Here is a 27,670-nt window from a genome sequence, read left to right on the forward strand (position 1 = left end):
GAGGATTTGGAGTCTCTTCCTGTAGCACCATGTCTTCAGCCACAGAGCCATGTGCATTGTGCTTTTAATTTGGGCACTCTGATGTCAAAACTGAGGTGGAAGCAGCTGTCTGTCTTTTTTTGGCACAGTGCTGCATTTTGCCAGGTGCAGCTTTTGCTGATTGGTTATTCTTGGGCTTCTCTGATGTGATTTCTAGGTCTGCAGTCTCACTCCTGGGTTCTTAGCACTGGACTTAGAAAGAAGGGGTAGTTTTCATGAGGGGGAGACAACTCACAGTGGCAGCTGTAGTTGCTCTTCCCTTCACCCTTTTCCTTGCTCTTGGTGCTTTATTTGGAACAGTGGTGTGGAACTGGCAAGTCTAAGGGCTCCATGAGAGAGAGATGCAAGACAAGAAGATGATCTAGGAAAGAAAACTGCACCACACTCTCTTGAATATTGTTAAAAATGCTTTAATTACTAAAATAGACATTCAAGATACTCTGTCTTAGGTTCCAAACCCCAGCCTCCTGCATTTAGACATTTGACACTCAGAAAATCACGTGAGCACTGCCCAGGGGCCAGCTTTACACATATGCTTGACCAGGATCAGGAATTAACATCAAAAAGAATGAAACCTAAGCTTTGAACTGAAAGCCATTATTTGTGCTTCTCCAGTCACTTGTATTAGGCAGTTCCTGTTAGTGACCAGCTCAAAGACATTATGAAGGAGGAGATTAAAAGCCAGGGCTGTGAGTAGAACTCTTCTCTAAAAAGGCTGCTTAGTTAAGCTAATAAATAATCTCATTGCACTAGGGTGAGGGCTTGACTAGCTTCTCTAGATTCCTCCACCCACCTTGAGTAATTCAGATGTAAACAGCAGGGGCTCAGTTCTGCAATTTCTTGCAACAGCAAGCTTTGAGCAGAGTTTTTGTTTTTCTTGTGCCTGCAGCCTCAGGCCCCTGAGAGAGAGCAGCAGTTTTGCTACAGTTACCGAAATGTACCGCTGACAGTTCAGATAATACCCTGAGCATTCCCATTTCATGCAACTTTGGTACTGGGAAGCAGCTACCCCCTACTCTAGCACCAGAGTCTGAGGCAAGGACAGCAGAAAAGAATCTTCCTCTGTGTGGTACCTGCCATGTTCCAGACCATCCTCTTCCCCTCAGACAAAACCAAACTCCTAAGGACTCCTCAGGTCCAGCATCTCTCCAGTTGGCAGATCTGCTGCTGCCTGTTCCCTGTGTGTAACACTCCACCTTCCTTTCCAGTGACAGCCTTGCTGCTTACAGCTTTTAGCCCCAAGATCTAGTAAGAGTTTGTCACAGCACTGGATCAGACTGAAGGATGACCTTTGGGCTATTCAACTGGCTACCTCTCAGGAGTAACACAGCCTGGCTAGGAACTACTGCATCCCACTTTGTGTTCTCTGAGAATGCAAAAGCCAACAGAGTGGCTCCCTGAAGACAAAATAAATGCATGTGCAGTCACCTTGTGCAGACAGACCATATACCAAGTTTTGCCAGACACTATAGGAAGGGAATACCAACTGTTTGCTGTGGTTGAGAAAAGGCCATGACTTTTTTTCTGTGTTCAAAGAGAAGCTCTTAGTGAGGAAGGAACAGAAGTTTGGAGGAATTTCCCAAGATGGATCTCAAAACAGATTCTGGCAAGGAGGAACACAGGATCCGTATTTCAAAGAAACAGCCTGAAGGTGGAGCAAGATGTCAGTGGTTGGATGAGTATGGGCAGCTGTTGCTGACTGAATTTATTCAGTGAAAGGCACACCTTGCACCCTAGTGCCATAAAAGCTGAGAGAGGAGAAGGGGGTATCTTAATCAGTCACAGTCAAACTTGTGCTGCTGACTCGAGGAAGTACACAGCAGGGCAGAAACTTCTGTATCTCCCAACTGCTTGGCAAGATCAGTGAGGGCTTGAGTGTGCTACTTCCCCCCTCCCCTTGCTGGGAATTGATTATTTTCAAGTCCAATCTGCAGAGCAGGTAGCATGAGGGCAATCTTTGGTTTTACAGAAGTAGGAAAGGTGTGTGATATGAAATAGGTAACTGCAAGTGCCTGACAGTGACATGTGCCAAGCGGATAAAAGCTTTGCTTAGTCACACAAGTAATAGCTCTCTATTCTTCTGATGAGTAACTTCATCTTTACATTTTGTGATGAGTGGAAGATAGAAATTTTTGGTGAGCTAGCTGCCAACTGTTGTCTCTGTAGCTGTTTCTATTTAGGACAATGCAGGGTGTGCACTTGGAGACTAAAGGTATTCAAGCAATCTTGATGTTCTCCACAGCCAGTTAAACAAGAAAACCAGGATCCTACAGCCCAGCTTTTAGCCTGTTGGACAAAACACTTTCATACATACTGATCTTTAACTGCTTCTATGTGTTTGGTGTGAAAAAGATGGCAAGAGCCACTTTAAATTGCTACTCAAATAGCTTCTTGCTCTCTGAGAGAAATCTTGGGCTTCCTTAACAGCTGCAACCCTTTTTATTGGATGCACTGCTCCTAGAGACCTGTTGTATATATTAAAGATAATTCCAGAGCAATGCCGGGCCACAAACACTATTTTATGGGTCCAACTCCCAATCTATTAAAGATAAATGAAGTTTAAAACTATTTGAAATGGACAAGGGATAGGTAAACAGGATAAGAAAGCCAAGCTACTTCTGCTCCTCTCCCTCTTTTCATCTGTTAAACAACTTAAAAACCAATTCGTTTCCTCACAGCTCTGCCTTCAGAGTTGTTTCCTAAGGAGAGTGCAGGAAGCAATAAGCCCAGATGGGAAACCACACCTTAGAACTCACTTGGACAGAACAGGCTGTGATGATCTTATCAGCTCACTGGCCCAGGTCTCCCAGGCTGTGCAATGCCTGTCTGCCTTGTGCTAGCACTAGACTTGATTCTTGGGTGAGGTGATTTAACTAACCTTTGGCATCGTGAATTGGTTCACAAAAGAACCTGAGGAGGACCAGCATCAGAGGAAAGGTGGCTATGGAGGTGCTTTGCTGAGAGCAAGGAAACAACTGCCTCTCACAGCAAAGAGCCACTGGATCAGCTGCTTCATCTGCCTGCACCCTTAATGTCCTTGTGGGTGTAATGCAACAAGCATCTCTTCTGGCAGTGGAGTTTAAATAGCTGTCCTTGCTGCCTAGCTGTGCCAGTACAGCTATGTGCTATGACCACATGCTCCATGAATCCAGTAGTCAGGCTGGGAAGCCAGATGGACTTTGTAGCTGCACAGACTTGTAATGAGCAGCAAAAAGAAACTAACAGGCATTTCCTGCTTAGGAAATGACTGCTGCCTAAAGAAATGCTTGCTGCTAAATTACAGCCTCTGTTTTGGTCAACACCTTTCCCAAAACTGTGCCTCAAGTGTCCTTATAGCAGGCCCCTTCTTGAAAGACTGGAGTCGACTTCCAAGCTATTAGCCAAGCTAACAGCCAGGTACTTGGAACACTGATGCTGGCAGTGATCCAAGGTGCTTCACTCTGCTCTGAATGACTGCTGCTGCTACCTTCAGTTTCTGTATTTAACATTTCACAAGCAAACTTATGTATGCTTTAAAAACAACAACAACACACAAGGGGAGGGGAAGTCAGGGGTCTGTAGTCTGCCACCACGTGCCAGGTACTCTCTGCTCCTAGCATTAGGATCCTATACAAATGTGCTGGTGAAAGCTGGCTTTGAGCCCCTTACCGATTCTCTGTTGGGAGTTCAGGCCTTTTGACTCTCTGAAGGCAGCTTCTGGATCATTTATGGCAATCACAATTATGAATTACACTGCAGCAACTCTCATTGTGCATGATCGGGGGTGAGGGTCTGTGACGATCTGAAGCTTTGGCCCATGTTCTGCTCTGTGATCAGCTCCAGCCCAGCGGCATACCTGAAGATTTCAATTTGCTTTCTCAGCCTTTCACAAATGCTGAAGTCCACAGGAATGTCACAGCTCAATAGGTTATCCCTAAGGACTGCAGTAGATGAAAGGTAGCACCCAAAGTCCAGCTTGTCTCTATGTTGTTTACTTTCTTCGTTAGCTATGAAGGAAGACAAAAAAATCGTTTCTAACCGTCCTCTAGACTCATGTTACACATGATGAGAGTAACTGCATGCAACAACCCTAGGAAGGCTCAGTAGGTAATTAGCTGGGGGGGGAAGGAAAAAAAAGACTAATGTGTGTTGATTTATACTGAAAGTGTTACTGTGCCCAGTTCTGGGCCCCTCAGTTTAGGAAGGATGTTGACTTGCTGGAATGTGTCCAGAGAAGGGCAACAAAGCTGGGGAGAGGCCTCGAGCACAAACCCTATGAGGAGAGGCTGAGGGAGCTGGGGTTGCTTAGCCTGGAGAAGAGGAGGCTCAGAGGAGACCTTATTCCTTCTCTACAACTACCTGAAGGGAGGTTGTAGCCAGGTGGGGGTTGGTCTCTTCTCCCAGGCAACCAGCACCAGAACAAGAGGACACAGTCTCAAGCTGCACCAGGGGAGGTTTAGGCTGGATGTTAGGAAGAAGTTCTTCATAGAAAGAGTGATTGGCCATTGGAATGGGCTGCCCAGGGAGGTGGTGGAGTCACCATCAGTGGGGGTGTTTAGGAAGAGACTGGATGGGGTGCTTGGTGCCATGGTTTAGTTGATTAGATGGTGTTGGATGATAGGTTGGACTCAATGATCTCAAAGGTCTTTTCCAACCTGGTTAATTCTATTCTATTCACTTTGTTTCTCACCTGTAAGACTGTGTTCTCCCGAAATCCAAACCCCTCCTTTAGTAAAATAGTGATGTAAGTGAGGTCCATGCAGAGGAAAGGACTGGCTGAGTTGTACCTCTCCATGTTATCACAGACTAGAGAAGGAAGAAAAAGCAAAAAAGGGATCTCAGCAACATAAAGGAGCTTTTACCCACCTCATTCATTTGAGCTGACCTCAAGGCAAAGCCTGGGTAAACAAGCCACCCACTTCTATGTACAGCTACATGAGACACATGATACATACTACACAACTGTTCTACAAGAAGTGTTGGAGAATAACCCATAGAGTACTTCCAGTTTCTCTTAACTCCATCATAAGTACATCTCCTATTACAGCAATTGTGGCCTTCCAGTATCTGAAGGGGGCCTACAGGAAGGCTGGGGAAGGACTTCTCAGGATCTCAGGTAGTGACAGGACTAGGGGGAATGGAATGAAGCTGGAGGTGGGGAGATTCAGGCTAGATGTGAGGAGGAGGTTCTTCACCATGAGAGTGGTGAAACCCTGGAATGGGTTGTCCAGGGAGGTGGTTGAGGCCCCGTCCCTGGAGGTGTTTAAGACCAGGCTGGACAAAGCTCTGTCCAGCCTGATCTAGTGTGGGGTGTCCCTGCCCCTGGCAGGGGGGTTGGAACTAGATGATCCTTGGGGTCCCTTCCAACCCTGAATGAAACTATGAAACATAATCCCATAGTTCTTCTGCAGCAGTTAGAGGTGTTGGCTAACAAAAGGCCAGTGACATAACAAGGTGTAAGGGGAATAAAGGTTAAGGAAACTTACTCTTTTTAAGTCAAACTCACATTATATGCTGCCTACACATTCAGATTTTTGCTATTTTTTGTCCACACCAGTTCCCCAAGTCTTGTGACAATTACCTTCTTTGGCTTTTCTTTCAAAATCTCTCACTTCCAAAACACCCCCCTCTTCGTAATCTGAAAAGGAAGGGGTGAGAAAACACCATTATGGACCTGAAAGCATTGGAGTTCTGTATCTGAGCTGACCCTAGAGTGCAACTCAGTACTGCTAGGCTAGGAATGAGATGTTGGTAACAGAAGGCAGAGCTGCAAGTATAACTGGAGCTCTCAGCATAAGTCTTACCAGAACATCAAACCACACTGTCAGCTACATACTCATTCCCTGGAGGTATATGGTCTATTTCCTCTTTCTCAATACCATTTCTTTTCCCTCCTTCCCTGTCTGCCTGCTCCTCACAGCTCCAGCCTCCAGGGTTCCTCTGGCCACCTTCTGGTTGACACCCTGACATGCAATAGGTTATGCCAAACCAATTTACCAATCAGGTTGGTGTCAGCTGCTCGATCATAGTAATAGGAGAAGGCATAGAAGGAACTTCCACGGATCTCTTCTGGTTGGTGCAGTTTCCCTTTGACAACCTTGAGTACTTCTAAGTAGCAAGGCTTGAATCCTGTTTCTCCTGTCAGGAGAAACACCGATAGGGTGAGCCGAAGGGGCATATCCAGGAGATGGAAGAAGCAGCAGCCATGGGATGAAAAAGGGAAGAAGCAGTGATTAAAGCACAAGAAGACATGAGAAGATCTTAGATATCCCTTCTGTAATCCAGCATGGCACTTCCATGCAGGCAAGGACTCCAAATCACCATCATAGAGAGGAACTGGTTAGAGCAGATCATGGCAGTACGTGAAAGGTGCACTGTGCAAACCTGTATTAACTGCATGAAAAGCTTCCTCCACATCAGGCAAAACTTCCACTGCTAAGTTCTGTGGTCAGCAGAATCTCATTTTGCTGCCACTTACTAGATTTGCCCTCCCTATCACACGAATTTTATCAACCCACTTCATACACTAAACCTCCAACTCTGCTCTGGTGTTCCCCATTGCAAAGCAAAGCACCATCAGCCACCAAAGGGGCCTTGCTCTAGGCACTGAGGGTAGCAGCATCACCTTGTTTGCAGCACTAGGGAAAGTATCCTGTGAAACAGTTCCACAAATGATACATTTTGGCCTGACACTTGATGTACCCTAGCACAGCTGAGCTTTTGCACTTAGCTCCAAGCCTCAGAAAAAGCTCTCCTCTCTGCACAAGTAACTCTTAAGCTTTACTATATAGTTTCCACTTGTAGTAAGAGATCACAGACAGAACCTAGATAATACAAGCCACCTACCCCTACAGCTTCAGGTTTTACTTCATAGTATCATAGTATCAGTCAGGGTTGGAAGGGACCACAAGGATCACCTAGTTCCAACCCCCCTGACATGGGCAGGGACACCCCACACTAGATCAGGCTGGACAGAGCCTCATCCAGCCTGGGCTTAAACACCTCCAGGGACGGGGCCTCGACCACCTCCCTGGACAACCCATTCCAGGGTCTCACCACTCTCATGGTGAAGAACTTCCTCCTCACCTCCAGCCTGAATCTCCCCACCTCCAGCTTCATTCCATTCCCCCTAGTCCTATCACTACCTGAGATCCTGAGAAGTCCTTCCCCAGCCTTCCTGTAGGCCCCCTTCAGATACTGGAAGGCCAGGAATTCAGGAAGGCCAGGAATTGTTGTCAGGAATTCACATCTATGACTGGAGAGGTATCCTTCATAACCCAAGGTAGCTGATGGAGCATTTGCCAAGGAAAACTCAGATTCTAGAGACAAGACTTAAGTTAGAAGCAGCAAGAAGTCTGCTTGGTTTACCTTCTCTGTTGCCACCATAGCGGTATTTCACTCCCCCAAAGTGCCACTCTGCCTCCAGCTGCTTTGGCAAACAAGAGCTGCGGAACATTTGTCCATCCACAGCTGGAATGAAACCAGAGGGGAGAGTGGGAGAGGGTAAAACTTAACGCAGTTGTCAGTCCGTATGCAGAACCAGGAAGTAAAAGGCCGAAAGATCTTCGTTCAGGTCTCAAAGCAAATGTAGGGAAATCTGACTCAATGGATGCTGCACAAACTGAGTATGAATTATGGACCAGTTTCAGTATGGAAAATATCTGGAAGGTGCCCATTTTGTCCTGCAAGCTGCAGAGCAGCTGGGCTTGTCATTTGTTAATGAGAGATAAGTGGTGCAAAGATATCTGCATAATGGCTCTTAAACTACACCAGGCAAGAAGTGTAATAAATCAAACACACAGATATGAAATCCCTGACAAAGAGCTGATAAGCACCACAAATACAGCAACTGAGCCATGAAGACAGGAGCTCCTGCAACACTAATCAATGGCCACTACCCTTGAAGGCTTCAGTCAGAAATACTGCATCTGGTGAGAGGAAAACATGATTGCTGTGGCAAATACAGCTCTCACAGAACCAGCAAACATTACAGAATGATTGCAAAACAACTGTGGAACTGTGCAAAGATTACTATGGGATGTTTAGGAGAAGGATCAAAGGCAGGGAAAGGGGGAATCAAGGGATGAGAGAACATGAGTGTGGGAAGATGGAGGGGATTAAAAAAAGCAACCACACCTAGATGGAAAGCTAGAATCCAGAAGGTGGAAAGAAAGACTCCAGGTCCTGGACAGAGACTGGACAAAAGGCCCAAGGTCTGGCCAGGAAGACTGGGTGAACTTTAAGCCTGGGTCAGAGATTGGAAAGACTCTGGAATGTGAGTACACATGCAGGCTAGTGAGAGGCAGTGTGTGCAATATGCTCGTGGACTTCATGCTGGACCGGTCAGTGAATGCAACAGGAGGTCTTGGGGAACGCAGCAGGCCAGACAGGTACCAGAGAGACCTATCAAGTGGGTTTAGCCTAAACAGCAATCCATAGGAGAAAGATCTGTTCATGCTGTTTGTGTTTCTGTGGATGCCTGCAAAGCTGTGCATTTGTGCCTGGCCATATCTACATAACGTTTGTATGTTCCCATGTCAGGAATCTGCACTTGGGCCTCACTGCTGGCTGAACCTGTATCTAGGGGAAAGCAGCTGTCTGACAAGACAACTCCTTAACAAGTGGTCCTCTGTTTCCAGACTGATCTATAACAGCAAAATCCCCCCAAAAAACAGGAAATGGGTTGCTGACACAAGGCTAAGACTAACCATCTCTTCGAGTATCTTGGAGGCTTCATCATATGAACATACCTTCCACATTCAAAGCTCCAAGTATTGCTAGTCTGGCAGCTTTCAGTCCAAACCCCAAGTAGCTGCAAATGAAAGACATTACAGTTTGAATTCTTGCACATCTGGTATGCTTCACTCATAGCTTCTTCCTAAGTCTTGGAATACTTGAACTAAATTTATCTCCTCTACAAAACAGAGTTAGTTCCCTTTGCCAAAATAATGCCAAGTACCAAAAGAGTGACACGAACTCAAGAATTGCAGAGCTGTGAAATGGATAAAACTGCAGGAAGTGGGGAGAGCTGATGTGATATTTCTACAAGAAAGTAATGAAAATGCACAATCTTAAAGGGAATGGGAGAAGTGCATGGGGAAGGGGATGGCCATTCCTGTGTCACACACTAAGACTATGTGCTCTTCGGGCAGGAGAGCTGCAGAACCTCTCACTAAACAGGAGCTGTGCTTTGTGTGAAAGTCACCTGTGACTCCACAGTTTACCACTATACACTTGGCAAGCTAGCATGTGGCAGTGTCATTACATATTATTAGCTTCAGCAGCATCACAGAATTTTCAGGGTTGGAAGGGACCTCAAAGATCATCCACTTCCAACCCTCCTGCCATGGACACCTCACACTAGATGAGGTTGCCCAGAGCCCCATCCAGCCTGGCCTTAAAAACTTCCAGGGATAGCTAGATTAAAAACCTGTTGGTCTTTCATTCCCACCTCTGTGTTTGGTTACTTACCCCTTTTGTCATGTCAATACAAACATGACATTCTTCTTTGCAGAAGAACCAGAGTTAAACTCACCTCCAGCTGCCTCATTTTTTATTAGATGATTTTCAAATCTCAATTATTTTAAGTGATCTAATGGAGTGTAGTGGTGAACAGAGCAACCAGCTCCATTAGTAAATGTAAGCAGTTGGAGAGGACAACTATGAAACCAGCTTTGTGGTCAAGTAAACATATTCTGTAACTGAGAGGATAATCCTCACCCCACTAGTTGCAGGCTGACATCATCTCTTTTACAGATGGTTAAGTTTTCAACTGGACTGTAAGTCATGCAGGTAAATTCTGGGTTTCACTGCAGACATCTCAAACTCATCAGTTTAATCCAGCAAGCACAGTCATATTATTCCAGGCCAAGCATCCCCTTCAATTGGTTCAAAACTCTGTTGAGCTCCATGGTCTGGACTTAGCTGCCTCTGCTCATCTTTCTTTGGTTTACATCAGTATAGGGTTTACTTTTGGTCCAGATGCTGATGAGATGTGCCATTTCAAACTAAGAAGAGAAGTCTCTAGGAGATCCTCTTTGCAAATCTTTGACCAGGTTCAGTTCTGACTACTGGCACAATACCCACCTTTCTGCTTGGTACAGGATATTTGCCCTGAATCCATCAATAAGCATTCTTCTCCATAAATACAGTGACTCATCATGAGCTTCCTCTTCACGTGACAGACCAACTAATGTGTGCTTGCAGTGACACTAACTACAACCCTGGAAAGCTTCCAACCAACTAATGTCATGCTCCACTTCAGCTAATGTTTCAAGCACAAAGGAAGTAGTCTTGATCCCAACAGCTGGTAATAGGGATGACATGGCCATCTGTGGGTAGCTCTGGGGCTGCAGAAAGATTGATCTCCCCAATGGGAACAAGAGCCTTTATGCTCCTTACCTGTGAGTATAGAGCTTGTAGGTGCCATTAAACATGTCAAATGAGGTAATGAAATCTTTGGGGGTTTCCTTCAAAGTTTCCTGAAAGTTAAGTAAAAGAAGAAATCTTTTTGCTTCTAGCATGCAATAAAGAATAACCAACACTGAGGTAATACCACAGATACACCCACAGGCTTTACTGCAGACTCATCTGAGCTGCTTTGAAAACAAAGAGCAGTTTTCCAACTCCTCTAATATCTGTAGTTCTTTTACACTGAGGTTATTTATATACTTATATATATTTATATGTTACTTCAATGTACAACAGGGAAGCACAACAGATCAGGATGAAAATACTTTCCAGTTCAAGGTACCTGAATTTTCCAGAGTACTTATGTGCTGCTTTTAAATGCACAGAGCCCTGGCCAAAACCAGCTGCAGCAGAAGCACTCCAAAGTTTTGCAGATCAGAGCAGACATCTCAGTTCAGGAACTCAGAGGAATTAAAAATTCCAAGGAAAGTACAGGCCACATTTTCACTCTGCTAAATGTCTGGCTGATACTCAAACGCTGTGACTCCAAGTCTTACACCTGGCTTCACCTCCTGGATTAAGTGCCTTCCTCTAAACTAACCTCTTGTCTCGATGCCTTGTGTTCCTCCTTTCAAAGCATTGCTTCTGTGTGCACCTTGACCCCACTGGTACTCAGTCCCTAGCTTCTTGCCAGACCAACTTTCATATTCTTGTAAATCTGAACCAGTTTAGGGCTCATTTACTGTTCCTTTGTTTCCAGTCTATGAGATCTCAAACTGTTTCTCTCCATCCTTTGCCAGTGATCTCATTCTCCCATCCCTTCTTGGCCCCGTGTATTCATATCACACTGTTACTCCGGGCCAAGCAGCACAATCTCAGAGAGGATTGAAGCTGTAGAATCCCAGTAGTTACCCCTCAAGTAACCAGTCATACAAAAAAAAAAACAACCAAAAAACCCAAACCAAAGAAACCACTACCAAGTAAGAGCTGGAACTGTAGAAACTTAGACAGAAGCCTGTTCAAAGCTGAAATGTGGCAATATTCAGCTGGGCTTTCTCCTGAACAAGAACAAATTGAAATTGTTTTGGGTGTCTAGCAGATTTTCATTGGAATGCCACTCACATCCTTGACCTCACACACACTCAGGCCTTCCCAGATTCTGAGTTCTCTTTGTAAACCTGTCTTGGTTGGAGCACACAGAAAGGTATTTTACTCCAAAGGAGTAAAATAAAAACACTCACACAGAATCTGAGGTCAAATAGGAAATAAGAATACTATTTACAAAAATATACAGAAAAACAAAGGGTATTCAGGGGAAAAGGGAAAATATATATATATGTGTGTGTGTCTAGACACAAACACACAGAGATATAGGACATTGAGACTCTTGAATGTGTCCAGAGAAGGGCAACAAGGCTGGGGAGAGGCCTTGAGCACAGCCCTGTGAGGAGAGGCTGAGGGAGCTGGGATTGTTTAGCCTGGAGAAGAGGAGGCTCAGGGGTGACCTCATTGCTGTCTTCAACTACCTGAAGGGTGGTTGTAGCCAGGAGGGGGTTGGTCTCTTCTCCCAGGCAACCAGCCCCAGAACAAGGGGACACAGTCTCAAGCTACACCAGGGGAGGTTTAGGCTCGAGATGAGAAGAAAGTTCTTCACTGAGAGAGTTGTTAGCCGTTGGAATGTGCTGCCCAGGGAGGTGGTGGAGTTACCGTCCCTGGAGGTGTTCAAAGGGGATTGGACATGGCACTTGGTGCCACGGTTTAGTAGTCATGAGGTCAGACTTGATGATCCTTGAGGTCTCTTCCAACCTTATTGATCCTATGATTCTATGTGTGTGTGTCTACACACACGCACACACACACAAATATATGTTTGTGTATAGACACACACACACAGAACATGTATTTATGTGTGTGCGTGTGTGTGTATACACAAACAAACAGAACCAGTTTGGGCCGAGCTTCCCGGCGGAGCCCAACCAGGCAGCACTGCTAGGCTAAAACCTTCTGAAACCTCACACACACACATTAAGCTTCAGTAGGCCCAGGAATAGGCCAACTGCCCCACCCAAGACAGCCTTATCAAGCCTCAATGCATCCCCACTAGGACTCACTGCCCCCCCACCCCCCCACTCTAGGCCCAATTGGCAGCAAGAAATTAGCTTGCCAAGGAGGTTGCAGAAGGTTGCAAACCAGAAAAGGGAAAACCTGGCTTTTAAATGATTTACTTTCATAAAAATGCAGAAATCCTCACATCCCTCCCAAATGAGGCAGGCACCAGACAGGCAATTTCATAATGATGATTTGGTTTGGGTTTCTTGTAACTTTGGTAATAACAACATAAAAGCATAACACTATCTCAAAACACCAATGCATGTCCTCTCTTTGCTTGTTATCTGCATCTAATTGATGACTCTTATTATTCCAGCATTCTGTTACAAGAGCAAACATGTGACCGCCTCAAACTGCTGGAAAGGAAAAAAACAAACAACCACCTGCAAATCCAAGGGAGAAATCCCTAACACTTCTGCCACATGGGACAAACTCTTCAGAAACATAACCTAAGTGTGTGCTTTCTGTATGAACTTCATACAGACAAGAAGCAGACATAACCTACAAGCAGGCAACATGGCCCTTGACTCACATATTGCATTGGGTTGGAAGAGACCTTCAAAGGTCATCTTGTCCACCCCCCCTGCAGTCAGCAGGGACACCTCCAATTAGAGCAGACCACCTAGGCCACATCAAATCTGATCTTGAACGTCTCCAGTGAGAGGACCTCAACCACAACCCTGGGCAACCTGTTCCAGCATTTTACCACTCTCATTGTAAAGAACTTCTTCCTTTTGTCCAACCTAAATCTAAACTCTGCTCCAGTTTCAATCCACTGCCCCTAGCCCTGTCACTGCAAGCTCTTCTAAACAGTCCTTCCCCAACCTTTCTGCTGGTCCCCTTCAGACTCCATACTGCCTGACAAATTCCCACCCTTGGTCGTAGTCAGTAGCAAATTCCCACGACCTTTTCTTGCAAGGCTCCAAGGAGAAGTTTGAACCCTGAGCTGCAGTTCAGCCTTCTCCACAGCTCTATTTATTCTCCAAAACCCTGACATGCAACACCCTTTCCTGTTGGTCCAGTGCCTACTTCAGCAGGTGTTATCAACACAGAACAGAGGACAGGCCCGAGAGTACTTTAGGCGTTGCTGAACAGGATAAGGTTGCACATCATGTTTCAACATGACTTGCCACTGCACAACAAAAATAACCTGACATGAAAACCACGTGGTTTTTGTGGTCTCCACACATCTTTTGAGAATCTTCATATCTGTAAACAACAACAAAAAAAGTATTGAGCAAAGGAAGCCTTTAAGAAATGGGGACAAAGCCAACTTTGTGATATCAAAGTATAGAATATTACAGTGCTCTTCTAATGTCCATGTGAAATCAAAGTATAGAATACTATAGCACTCTTGTAACCCCCAGCTACTCTTCCCATGCAAACTATAGACATGACAAATCTAGCAGAGAGGCTAAGGGGCAGAGAGGGGAATTTTCAAAGACAATGAGAAAAGAAAATGCTAAAAAATACATAGAGGGACTGCTAGCTACTATAACAGACATTTGCCCCGTATCACAGAATCACCAAGGTTGGAAGAGACCCCAAAGATCATCAAACCCAACCCATCACCACAGACTTCACAACTAAAGCATGGCACCAAGTGCCAGATCCAATCCCCTCTTGAACACCTCCAAGGATGGTGTCTCCACCACCTCTCTGGGTAGCACATTCCAATGGCTAACAGCTCTCTGTGTGAAGAACTTTCTCCTCACCTCCAGCCTACACTTCCCCTGGTGCAGCTTGAGATTGTGTCCTCTCGTTCTGGTGCTGGCTGCCTGGGAGAAGAGACCAACCCCTTCCTGGCTACCACCACCCTTCAGGTAGTTGTAGACAGCAAGAAGGTCTCCCCTGAGCCTCCTCTTCTCCAGGCTAAACAACCCCAGCTCCCTCAGCCTCTCCTCTCCATGAGACAACAACCTCCAAAACTTAATGAGGATCTGCTCTCAGACTGAAATTGTAAAGAAAAACAAACACAAAACCACACAACAAACAAAACCCCCAAACAAAACCAAACAAACAAAACCCACAACAAACAAACAAAACCCACAAAACTCAGAGTAATATTCATGTAGTATGCAAGAATAGTCCTTGGAAACACTCTTCATTTATTAAATAGAAAATAATTGTCTGCATCAATGGAGCTTTCCCAGCTGCCTCCCTTTGGTTTTACCCATTTGCTTGCTTTCTTTTTTCTTCCTTGCTACGCAGGCTCCTTTGTTTGCAAATGCCTATCAGCCAACTGCTGATATCAAAGGGAACAGAAACACAAGATATTCTGTATGCCACAGACACTCTGCTTGTGACAGTGATGGAAAAAAATATCTCAGAGAGCACAGCAGTGTTCAAAGGTCTTTCCACTGGCCCTGCGGTCCCGATCCACGTGCATTTAACCACTCCTCACCTCAAATCGTGGCAGGAATGTGATTTGGGTTGAGGCTCCTCCCAAGTCCAGAATCCCAACAGTATCCTGATTCTGGCCAGCCAGCTGCCCTGCAAACAACATCATGCTCAGAACAGCTCCAAGTGCAAAACACTGCCTTCATGTTTGACAGCCACAATCTCATCACAACGACACAGCAATACAAGGTGGCTGAGCTGGCCTTCAAAGACAAAAAGTATCACAGAGAAAAGGTAGGCAAGCAGAAGGCATTATGAAAAGATTCACAGGACTTTCTTCCTTGATTCCAGTTTCACCTCCAAAGCAACAAAAGCAGGTAAATCTCTAGACATCCAGCAAAAGCTGAAAGGAAGAGACAAAAGCCTCTGCTGCAGAAGACTGTCAGGGAGAGTACATGAATTCTGACACCAGCAGGCAGCTGGTCAAGAACAGTAGGAGAAGAAAGATATCAAGAGCAGAACCAGATATGATCCTTTCTCTTCACCCAGTGCAGCCTTTTTGCCTGCTCCTACATCTACTGGAGTATTGATTTTCTTTCCTTTTCAGTGGATTGCATTCCCAGAACGTCTTAGAGGGCTAGGGCACCAGTGCATTCCCTGTTACACCACTGCATTCCCTGTTACACCACTGCAGTTGCATAGTTCACAGTGGGATGAAGATCACCATAAAGTCTTGTTTCCCACCTTAAAACAGATTAGCAGCACCACTCCTCTAGCATGTCAGAGGCACCAGCTTGCCAGTGCCTCCTAGGCCTTCTGGATGAAGAGGCCTCCTTCTTACTACAGGTGTGGCTCACTCTCTGGAACACAGCCTGCCCAAGACAATTCACCACTTGACCAGTGGTGCCACAATGGGGAGAAAAAGCAGGACATGGCAACCAAGGAAGAGTGAGTTTGCCTGCCTCCACAAAAGAGACTCAAGTTCATAACGAGAGAGAAGTTATATAGAATTAACTACCTGTCAAAAAGTTCACAGTGACCCAGGCTAAAATTCCTGCAATGAAAAGAAAACAGAAAGTCACCACTGAACACTCCCACAGCCTCCTCCCCACCATTCCCAGCCTTTCACACCTTATTTATTTACCTAAAAATCATTACTAACTTAACACAGTTGCCCTAAACTTCAGAGGTTAATTCCCACTTACACATATGTCTGGATATAAGATGAATGTAACATCACAGATGACACACAGGAGGATTATTACCTCCTTGTTCTCCAAGTTAATACCGTCTGCAAACACAGCCAAACTTTACAGCAGCCTGTTCTGCACTGCAAAACCATCACTCACTCCAAACCTACAACATATTTCACATCACCTTGTATTTTATGTTACCTCTTTTGCTACTTTACTAGCTCAGGTTTTCTTCTCATCAGAATATTTATTATTTATTTCATTATCAATTTTTTTTACTTGCCAATTATCCTTCATTCTCCTCTAACACTCACAATGCTTTCAACTCTAACCCCAAAGTTGTTGAGCTCTTCATAGGAGGTTATTTTTCATGCTGGTATTGCAGAGTTCATGAGGCATTTTACATAAGCTTCCTATATATTGCCATGTACACCATCTTTTTTCCACCAGTTCCCAAGAGCAGGCTGCAGTTAGTTAGCCTCTATTAGTCTGCATAATTATTTCTGAGATGAGGTCCTGTTCTGGAACCTCAGAAGGTTTCAGATGAACCTTCCCTAGCTAATTCATAAATCTCTGTGCATCTGCATTTGTAGCCTAACAGATGACCAGGTAGTCAACACCACCTAGGTAAAGCCAGACTGCATTGTTTCAAACAGGGTTGAACCCTTCTGTTTATTCCCCTCAGTTTAGGGACCATTTCTCTTTCCATCCCACATTCATAAGATCTCTCTAGTATCTCTTTTTGCCTTTACTTTTTCCTGCTTACAAAATGTACCTTCATAAGACCCATCCATGATGCTAACACTGTCCTCTGGAACAAGAAATGGTGATTCCTCAAACACTTCTTTCACCTGAAGAAAGAAACAGTGATTAGATTTCTTAGTCCTACAAGTCTAGTTCTTCTCAGAGAGTGATAGAGAAAGTTTTCTTTTACACTAGAGTATGAAATAAAACAAGTGTGTGGAGCAGGCAGTATTCTTCCTCTTTCATGGACCAGGAAAGAAAAAAAGAAGTATCACAGAATGGTCCAGGCTGGCAGGAACCTCCAAAGGTCATTCAGTCCAACCTCCTCGCAGTCAGCAGAGACATCCCTAACTAGATCAGGTTGCCCAGGGCCTCTTCAAGCCTCACCTTGAATATCTCCAGGGAAGGGGCCTCAACCACCTCCCTGGGCAACCTCTTCCAGTGTTCCACCACCCTCATAGTGAAGAGCTTCTTCCTGATATCCAATCTAAATCTGCCCTTCTCTAGTTTGAAGCCATTGCTCCTTGTCCTGTCACCACAGGCCTTTGTAGACAGTCTCTCTCCATCCTTCCTGTAGGCCCCTCTCAGGTACTGGAAGGCTGCTATCAGGTCTCCCCAGAGCCACCTCCTCTTCTCCAGGCTATAATAGTTCTCTCTCCCCATGCTTTCCACCCAAATCAAGACACAGGATTTCAGGGCCATACAAGAAAATCTGTGAAGTCTGTGAGGTTTGTGCTGCGATGGGATCACAGTCAATTTTCATAGCTGAAACACTCTCATGGTAAATGGAATGGAGAAATGAACCATGAAAGATGAAACAGTGTGAACAACTGGTTGAACCCATGACCAACAGGAAAAGCAATACTAAAGATTACTTAAAGTATCCACAAGATCTTAGTATTACCTCCAAAAGCAGAGCCTGAGCTTTCTCCTCTGACAGCAAACGCAGTCCAGCTGTGGCTTTTAATACTACAGGGGTCTTCTTCCAGAGATAAGGTGGCACAGCATCTACAGCTATGTCCAGCAATCTTTTGACAGATTCAGCACCCTGAATGAAAAAGAAAAAACAGAAAAAGAAAAAAATATTTCTTACTATTTCCTCCTACAGGACAACAGACAACAGACCTCCCAATTCCCTCTCAACACTAGTGAAACCAGTATCACAGTATCACAATATCACTAAAGTTGGAAGAGACCTCAAAGATCGAGTCCAACCTGTCAACACAGACCCCATGACTAGACCATGGCACCAAATGCCACATCCAATCCCCTCTTGAACACCTCCAGGGACGGCGACTCCACAACCTCCCCAGGCAGCACATTCCAATGACGAATGACTCTGTCGGTGAAGAACTTTCTCCTCACCTCGAGCCTAAACTTCCCCTGGTGCAGCTTGAGACTGTGTCCCCTTGTTCTGGGGCTGGTTGCCTGGGAGAAGAGACCAACCCCTTCCTGGCTACAACCACCTTTCAGGTAGCTGTAGAGAGCAATGAGGTCACCCCTGAGCCTCCTCTTCTCCAGGCTAAACAATCCTAGCTCCCTCAGCCTCTCCTCACAGGGTTGTGCTCAAGGCCTCTTCTCCCCAGCCTTGTTGCCCTTCTCTGGACACGTTCAAGTGTCTCAATGTCCTTCTTAAACTGAGGGGCCCAGAACTGGACACAGGACTCAAGGTGCAGCCTAACCAATGCAGAGTACAGGGGCACAATGACTTCCCTGCTCCTGCTGGCCACACTATTCCTAATGCAGGCCAGGATGCTATTGGCCCTCTTGGCCACCTGGGCACACTGCTAGCTCAATGTTCATTCAACAGAGAGACTTCACCCGCTCCCAAGATAAGACCAAAAACTGTTCTACACATCTCATTAGAACCTGTGATATCTCTCAGCTGAGAGAAATGTCACTCTCTGTGGAAGGTATTTTTTGGAAAGGATGAAGGGAGTTGAGGAAGCTGATTAGCTGACAAACCTAAACACCTTGCAATGAAACTAAATGATGCAATTACTGACTGAAGTTACAAAGGTCAAGGGGAAGGTCTGGAGATTTCACTGAATGCCATACAAGAACTCTGGTGTGTCCATAGTAAATAGTGCTATTAAAATGCTACCTGTAAAATTATTACCACAGGAGCTACAGCTATCACTGCTGGGCTCTCAGTTATTTACAGTGCTTCCACAACTGCAGTTTGGCACTAGGAAAAAAATATTCTTCTGTGACATTTCTAGCAATTTCTTTTGGGGTGAACTCTTTCTCTCTCCTACCCAACACACAAATAATCCCAAAAACCAACAAACAAACCCCACAACCCACAAAAGATGTAGGGAAATGATGGAAGATTTCATAGCTCAAAAATATCCAGAGCCATTTGCTCTTCCACACAGTTTCACACCCAAATTTCTGTAGCACTGAATGCAACTGAGAAACCTGAAACTCCCCTTATGTAAGGCCCTGACTCCAAGACTACTAGAGCACACAGAGCAGAGTATCTAATCTGTCATTCCTCTGGCACCTCCTTTAGCCTGTGAAATGTCTGACTGTCAGTGCAAGGCATCTGGAAAATGACAGCTTCCTTCAGGACTGGCCCTGTATGTGACAACAACAGGATCAGAATCATAGAATCAATATGGTTGGAAAAGACTTCAAAGATCATCAAGTCCAACCTGTCAACCAAGACCTCATGACTACTAAACCATGGCACCAAGTGCCACGTCCAATCCCCTCTTGAACACCTCCAGGGATGGTGACTCCACCACCTCCCTGGGCAGCACATCCCAATGATGAATGACTCTCTCAGTGAAGAACTTTCTCCTCATCTCGAGCCTAAACTTCCCCTGGTGCAGCTTGAGACTGTGTCCTCTCATTCTGTCACTGGTTGCCTAGAAGAAGAGACCAACCCCCTCCTGGCTACAGCCTCCCTTCAGGTAGTTGCAGACAGCAATAAAGTCTCCCCTGAGCCTCCTCTTCTCCAGGCTAAACAATCTCAGCTCCCTCAGCCTCTCCTCATAGGGCTTGTGCTCGAGGCCTCTCCCCAGCCTCGTTGCCCTTCTCTGGACACGTTCAAGTGTCTCAATGTCCTTCTTAAATTGAGGGGCCCAGAACTGGACACAGGACTCAAGGTGTGGCCTAACCAGTGCTGAGTACAGGGGCACAATAACTTCCCTGCTCCTGCTGGCCACACTATTCTTGATGCAGACCAGGATGCCATTGGCTTTCTTGGCCACCTGGGCACACTTTATTATCACAGTATCACAAAGGTTGGAAGAGACCTCAAAGATCATCGAGTCCAACCTGTCACCACAGACCTCATGACTAGACCATGGCACCAAGGGCCACATCCAATCCCCTCTTGAACACCTCCAGGGATGGTGACTCCCCCACCTCCCTGGGCAGCCCATTCCAATGGCTAATGACTCTCTGTTAACAGTTTCTGACTCCTGACGCAATAGAGTGGCATGGAATGAGTGTGCTGTGCACAAACTCACAACCAGCCCAATCTGAAAATAAAGAAGGCAACTCACTCCAATATTTTATTAAAATTTATCAATGTATGTGCTAATCAATACATCTGATAGTGTAAGATGGCACTGTCTGACTGTGTATATAAACACAAGAACAAAAGTCCTGTGGCAGGAGAAGAGTAACTGCCTGTACCTAAACCATTATTCAGCTAGAACTGTTATCAGAGACTTGAACTGAGCATGACTGAAGCCAGTCCTGCACACCACTGAGCACTTGCTTCTATGCCATGATCTCAAAGATAATAGAAATTAGTCAAAACAAATTACTGGAAGTCTGAGGATAGGGGCAGAAAATAGACTTAAGGACTAGCTTAACCTCCTAAGTCCATCTTTATGCTTTCCCTTCTCCATAACTTATTAACAAAAAATTAACTTTCATAGATCTGATTTATACAAACCAAAAAAACCCAAAACCTGAACATTTTTAAGAGTCAGAGAAATGCACCTTCTTTGCTTGTCAGTGCAACATCACAGTCTTAATCCCTTACTGACTTCTAAACTAAACAAACCAAACCCATTTTGAACACGACCAGCACTGAAAATTTCAACAAAAAGGAAAAATGGAGAAGACTACTAGCAAATGAGACAGGAGTATATATTTACTCATATTTGGGGCAGCCACAGGGGAAATAAACATTGAATATGAATTCTGCTAGAGCAAAACCAAAACACTTTGTCTTTGAAATTTCTGAAAGACATATAGTCTAGTTATACATAGCATTTAAGCAATCAATTAAGTCATTGATCCACTGATGTAATACATAAACCAACAGCTCCCTTTTCACTGTGTAGAAATTAACTCACAAAAATAGGCTTAGAGAGCCAACAGTAGGACTTGGGCATTTTTTTGGACTCCCTGCAGTTGAACTTGGTAGAGTTCAACTGCTATTAGCAGAAGCAAGAGACTTGCAGAGACTGAAGGAGAGCCTTACCTTTTCAGGCTGATCAGCATATGCAGAAAGACCTGGCTTCACAGACTCAAAGATTTCCCCTTCTAATTCTGGAAGGCTTTCTGCACAAACAAAACATTGCATGTAACAGTCAACCACTAGAATCTTAGCTGCAAATAAAAGAAGTTTGCCTGCAACTCCTGTAAAGTGATTGTCACCGACTTCCCCTTGCAAACACCACCATTCCCCCTCATAAACCAGCAACTGCTCCTTCACTTCAGGAGCCTATCTCACACAATGCTACCCACGTGTCCTCCAAGTTCATAAACAATTTGTTAACAGCAGGCTGTTATAATTAGAAGTATGTCCACTCTGCATTTATGAACTACAATGAGTTACAGCAACATGGGATGACACTTGCTTCATCTTAGTAAAATTTCTTTGCCCTTCTGTCCCCAGGCTAATTGTGAAATACTAAATTCACATTAAGACACAATTCACATGAAGTCAGCTCATGATTATCCTTAGGTGATCCTTCCAGTTCAGAAACACAGAACAGAGTTGACTGGGCTCAAGCCATTGGTTTAGTTGATTAGATGGTGTTGGGTGATAGGTTGGACTCAATGATCTCGAAGGTCTTTTCCAACCTGGTTAATTCCTTTTCCATTCCATTCCATTCCTATTCCTATTCAAGCACTTGACTGCAGAGCCAAACAGTTGCTATTCCCAAACAGATGCAGCTTTTGTGCAGAACCTATCTCCAAGTACTGCAAATTACAAGTCAGGCTGAGTTCATCAGATCTGGACGTTGCACTAGACCTTCCAAACAAAGGCTGAAATCACGTGTAGGCACACAGATACTGTGGCCCTGATGACCAAACTTCAACCTTTGCAAATTTGCTGACTATATGTACCCAAGATAATCCACCCTCTTGAATCCTGTCTTGGGTGCAGCCAACTTAGGCACCTCCACACTGTGTCAGAAGCAGATACATTGGAGTGTGGTGTGTCTGCATAGGGGAACTCTCCTAGAAATGACTCTGACCTTCACTGCTTATCATTCTTTAATCTACTGATTTTAACTTGCTACAAAATGTGACATATAAACATATGCAGAATTTAAGTATCTCTTGCTGGTAACATGTAACTTCACCAAAATAAAGGGCATAGGCCTCTTTCCAAATCAATGAGACATCAATTTAAACACCTGAATAGGTTGAAAATTCATTGGAAATTCAGAACTCTCCAGTATATCCAGAATTAAGTCTCTCAGTTTCAAAGGATCCACCAAAAAAACCCAAACCCACATTTTGGAAGTAAAACACCACCACAAATGGACACTAATCACAGGTTGGAAGAGACCTCAAAGATCATCAAGTCCAACCTACCACCACAGACCACAGACTAAACCATGGCACTGAGTGCCACGTCCAATCCCTTCTTGATGACTCCACCACCTCCCTGGGCAGCACATTCCAATGCCTAACAACTCTCTCAGTGAAGAACTTTCTCCTCACCTCGAGCCTAAACTTCCCTAAACTTCCCCTGGTGCAGCTTGAGACTGTGTCCTCTAATCATTTGTTAGAGGACCATTTGAAGGCTAAACTGTAGAAGTCTTCAGTTTTTCCCAAATGCTGTGTTGGGGAAAAAAAACCCAAACAACTCCTTTGGTAAGCATGAACATAAGTCAACACACTCCAAGAGCCCAGACTGGCAGAGGGTATTACCTGGGCTCTTCTGCACAAAGGTGTAAACGTGAATCCGGGTCCCAGTGCTTCCTGCGTCAAACATTATGCCATAAAAAGTGTTGTCTTTGGCATAGAGAGGGCACATGTTAGGTGGAAGGAAATCCTGAAACCACATCTCCCTGTTTGAATGGGAAAGAACAAAGGACAAAGAGGAAAATGCCAATGCTAGAAGGATGGGAAGTCTAGAGGATGCCATCTTGTCAGGACTTCGGAGGCAGTCAAGCATGGATCAGCAATCACAGAGCTGTAGTAGGTCCTGTAGAGAAAAGCAGGAGTGGACATTACCAAGAGTTCTCTCCTTAAAAAGTCTGTAGAAAAAAAACCCTAACTACAGCACAGCCTGTACAGATACATTCTGCCCTTTAAATGCTTTTCAGCACCTCATCCAAAAGACATGATTTACTGCACTTAGCGCTACAATTATATCTAAGTGATTTATTCTTGCAGACTGAAGTTTTCTCCACTTCTCAAATGCAGAAGAGCTAAAGTAGTTTGCTTCCCAGTATTTCTCATTTTGATTTTATTCAGGGAATTTTTTCTCTAATTTGGCTTGAAGGTCCCCAGAACCTCTCAAAAGCCAAAATGGCAAATTCTTCTGAAAAGAAGCATCGCCAAAGGGAAGCTCAGGACAGAACCACTTTACCCAAACATTTACATGATTGAGATGCTGTGGCAGAACACAAGTGTTATTCAGAGTCACAAACAAAGAGAATTTCATCTTGAGCTAGGAACAGCTGCTGGGATAGATGAGCACACAGAGAGTAAAGGCACATCCTTGCAGCAGCATCCTCATCTCGAAGAGAAGCCTGTGATGCATTAGAGAGTGAAATAACAGGGTGCCCCTAGGCTTTGCCTCTCAGTGTTTTCATACTTTTCTGTCTTCATTTTGGGTTTTCATCATTTTATCCTGACACAGTTTTCATTTTCAGAATTACAAAAAGCCCAGCAAAATCCCACCACATTCTCACACCTAGACCAACTGCCCTGAACACTCAAGCTGCTTATGCAGCTTGTAATAACGGCTTAAACAAGCCAAGGCTCCGAAGCTGTGTGACACACTATTGGATACCAAGACCACCAACTACACCTCTTTGCTTACATCTCTCTCTTTGCATCTATTTTTTCCTAAGAAATGCTAACAAAGGAAAGATACAGGCACAGAAATAATAAGAGTTCATTGGCTACCCAGGCAGAAAGGAGAATGTACAGCTTTGTTATATGCCTTCTAACAGGAGGAAGGAGCACGTGGCTGGATGCCCCACTATATGCAGTATTGTCTCCACTGGCATACACACTGAGTGCTCAGCATGCAGAAGGTGCAAAGAGCTCCTTATCATTCTCCAAACACTCGGTAACATATCCAACCGTCCACAGCACTGAACATTCTGCTTCATAAACCTGTTCTTCTGCTCTGTCCAAGACCCTCACACACCTCTAGCCCTTACATGTCACTGTCTTCTAGTGATCTCCTCAGCCCCACTATATTCATTTTCTTGAAATCTTTGTTTGCTATCTTTATATTAATTCATTCTTAGTCCTAACTTTTCTCCTTTCCTTTCTATGTGAACTTGACATAACCTCTATTTCCACACTTCGTTCTTCCACGCCCAAGGAACTCACTTATCCTCCACTACCTTTTATCCCAGATTTAGCCCTTACATGGCTTTTATTAGTTCCGTCCTTCACCTTTGTCCCCAGTTACAGCAAAGTGAGATTAATTTTTACCTATTCTCAGTAACCAATATCATGCTAGGGTCATTCCTCAAGTGTCTAAATCACTCAGGCATTTAGCTGTCTCTAGGGTGGAAAAAAAAGCCCAAGAGGCAGCCCACTGCAGAAGTGTAACTTTGCATGTCTTCTGTGACCTTCATGTTTATTCTGTTCCTCATAAACGCAGAGAGCTGTAGGTAGCAGCACAGCCTCTCAAACTGCTCTGCCTTAGAAGTACACTCTGAGAAGAGGAAGAAATGACTTTTCAAATCCACAGATAGGCAATAGCCCTGGTCACTGTGTGACAGATCAGCTGCAGTACTTTCCAAATAATTGACATTTTGTGTGGAAATGAGTAAACACTTCCCTCTAACCAGTAGCAACTTAAAAGCCTTATCCTGAACAGATTTCATGAACGGTGCCGAGCCTCTTGGCAGTTTCACAGCTGTGGATTTGTGCTAAGATGTAGCTGGCATTACTCACCTTTACTTAACCACAGCAAAATCCCAGAAGCTGTGGCATTTTAACACCATACAAGTGCAATAGTTAGTACTATCTTCCAGGTGGTCACAGGAGGTGCTGTTATCCTCATGCAGTTTAAGGAGTTTGCTTACTGAATCATTACAAATACAACACAAGCACCTGCAGTTAACAACAAACTCCAGAGTCCTATTACAAACAGGGCATGTGACACTTACACAAGCCTCAGAATCTCTGATGATCCAAAAATATCTAAGCAATTGCCACCGTTAACACATACTTTTCTGGCCAAATCTACTAGTGGATGAGCCTTAGCTTCTCATCAAACACTCCCTCAATAAGCTTTATTAGAATAAAACCAAACCAGGTTGGAAGAGACCTTCAAGATCATCGTGTCCAACCCATCAACCAATCCAACCCACCCAAACAGCTAACCCATGGCACCAAGCACCCCATCAAGTCTCCTTCTCTAGTCTTTCTCAGACATCCACCATTATTTCATACTTTCCATTCTCTATTTCTCCTCTGACTTTTTTTTGCTTTCCACCTTAAAAAACCAACCAACCAAAATCTTACACAACCAACCTTGGAATTTATTTTTCTCCACCCCCATTAAGAATTAAAAAACCAAACCAACCACATTGATCTTCAGCAATGACTGGTGAAGACCATTTAATCAATAACACCAGCAAAACAGTGTCCACATGAAATACAAAAATAGATGAGCAGAGGGGAAATAGGCAGAACATAACAGAAACAGCAATGGAAAAAGAATCTGGAAAATGACAGAAGAAAGAATGGGAGAAAAAAATTGGGGTAGACAGACAAGAGATTAGTTACCGAGAAGGAGAAATATTTCCAGAAGAGTTCCCCTAAAACAACTTAAACTCCTAGCTGCAGCATACAGTAGGGTGGAGAAAATGAACAAGCAAGAGAAAGAACAGGGTAACAGTAACACAAGCATGAGTTCATTAATATAAGCAAGCAGTTGAGCAGGTAAAAGGCACAGGTCACCATCAGTCAGCTCCTGTTACTGCCTTTATAGAGGAGCAGTACTAAATGTGAATACATTAGGTACACACCTGAAGCAGGACAGAAGCAACAGCTATTCCACTCCAGAGACTCCTAATTAAAACCACGCCAGAGGGCTGCCACAAGAGACACTGCGCCTGCACTTCTTTTTCTCACCTTTTTCTTTCAGCTAGTGGGAGTGGACTATGTATCAGGCAAATGATGAGGTCATAGAGGCACATAAAACATCAGCCAAGTTGCTTTATTCGAGTTTGAGTTTATCATTGCTCAACAGGAGCAATGAAACATGCTTAGGTAATTACAGGGGACCAGTTTCAAGAAGCTGGAAGTTAACTGAGTTCAACGAGTTAGTAAAACATTTACATGACCATTACAGATGGCCACAACAGCAGCAGCTCGAGTTCAGTGACATGAGGTGGAAAGCTCATTTCTCAACCCACAAGAACATGTGTAAATATCATCTGTGTAGATACTAAACCAAAAAGCTGAAGCACATTCAATATGAAGAGTTACACAGATTGTACAAGCCGGAAATCACGGAATGCTGCACAGAGACTGCCAAGACGGAAAGCATGCAGAGGAAGAAAACCACAAACAAACAACACAACAACAACAAACCAAACCAACCAAACTCTCCTTAAACAACAAAAGTAAACCCAATGCCAGAATAATAACAACAAACCTTAAGGTAGCAAAGCACAACCTCACTTAAGGGTTCACGAGAGACAGAGAAACTCTGGTAACTTTCAAGACAAGAAAGCCTCGCCCACATGCCTGAATATTTCTGATAGAAGAAGCTGCAACCCCCAAAACACAGCAAGAGGCGCATCTCCCTGCAGATGGAAATCTCTCTGCTCTGAGGGGGAGGACAAACAGTCTACCTGACACACAAAAACTCCCCTTCCATTTCCTAAAATATGGCTGGGAAACACGTGGGCACAAAGGAAAATATTGGAAAATAATGAGAGATACTCACAGCATACAAACATTTAGGAAAATATTCTAGCAACCAAAATAGGTCAAGTTATCCAGTTCCTATTGTTGCTTACTGCTAAAGCATGCCAAAACTAATTCCGAATGGAAAGTTAATTTCCTGCACTAAATCAGGAACAAAATCTATTTTCCAGATGAGCAGCTCTCGTGGTAACAAGACCCGTTTCCCAGATGAGCAGCTTTTACACTTAACAGTCATGACTAGACAAATACTTCAAAGAAACAAAGCAATCATGTTCTTTCTGGGCCTTTTTTTCCTCGGGAAAAAAAAACAATAAAGCGGAATTCTTGGATTTTCTTGGCAAAAATAGAAGCTTCTTAGAAGCACACAAGTTTAAAAATCACAATAGAAAGAACAACTGAACTCACTGGCAGAGTTTTCCAGCATCTCTGTAAAGAAAACGGCACAATATTCTTTGCATATACACGTTTTGGCTGAAATGCTGGATCTAGAAATTTAAACTCTAGGGAGAGAAAAAAAAAAGGGG

At 44.3% G+C, this 27,670-nt stretch overlaps 1 protein-coding gene across 1 annotated transcript; it reads right to left on the reverse strand.

Moving 5' to 3' along the window:
• Positions 1–433: 433 nt before the first annotated feature.
• ENTPD5 (ectonucleoside triphosphate diphosphohydrolase 5 (inactive)) lies at positions 434–27,545 on the reverse strand. The gene is given in 15 exon segments (XM_068165611.1): positions 434–4,025; positions 4,709–4,824; positions 5,600–5,656; positions 6,016–6,156; positions 7,387–7,488; positions 8,769–8,830; positions 10,420–10,499; positions 14,942–15,030; positions 15,896–15,931; positions 16,846–16,921; positions 17,719–17,862; positions 21,262–21,341; positions 22,947–23,174; positions 23,177–23,223; positions 26,346–27,545. Coding segments are annotated over 15 exon segments (1,410 nt in total). The 5' UTR covers positions 26,411–27,545; the 3' UTR covers positions 434–3,938.
• Between the last annotated feature and the right edge of the window lie 125 nt (positions 27,546–27,670).

Source organism: Melanerpes formicivorus, unplaced genomic scaffold (genome assembly GCF_026170545.1).
Source record: "Melanerpes formicivorus ecotype bairdi unplaced genomic scaffold, bMelFor1.0.p_v2 SCAF_90, whole genome shotgun sequence".
Taxonomy (NCBI): domain Eukaryota; kingdom Metazoa; phylum Chordata; class Aves; order Piciformes; family Picidae; genus Melanerpes; species Melanerpes formicivorus.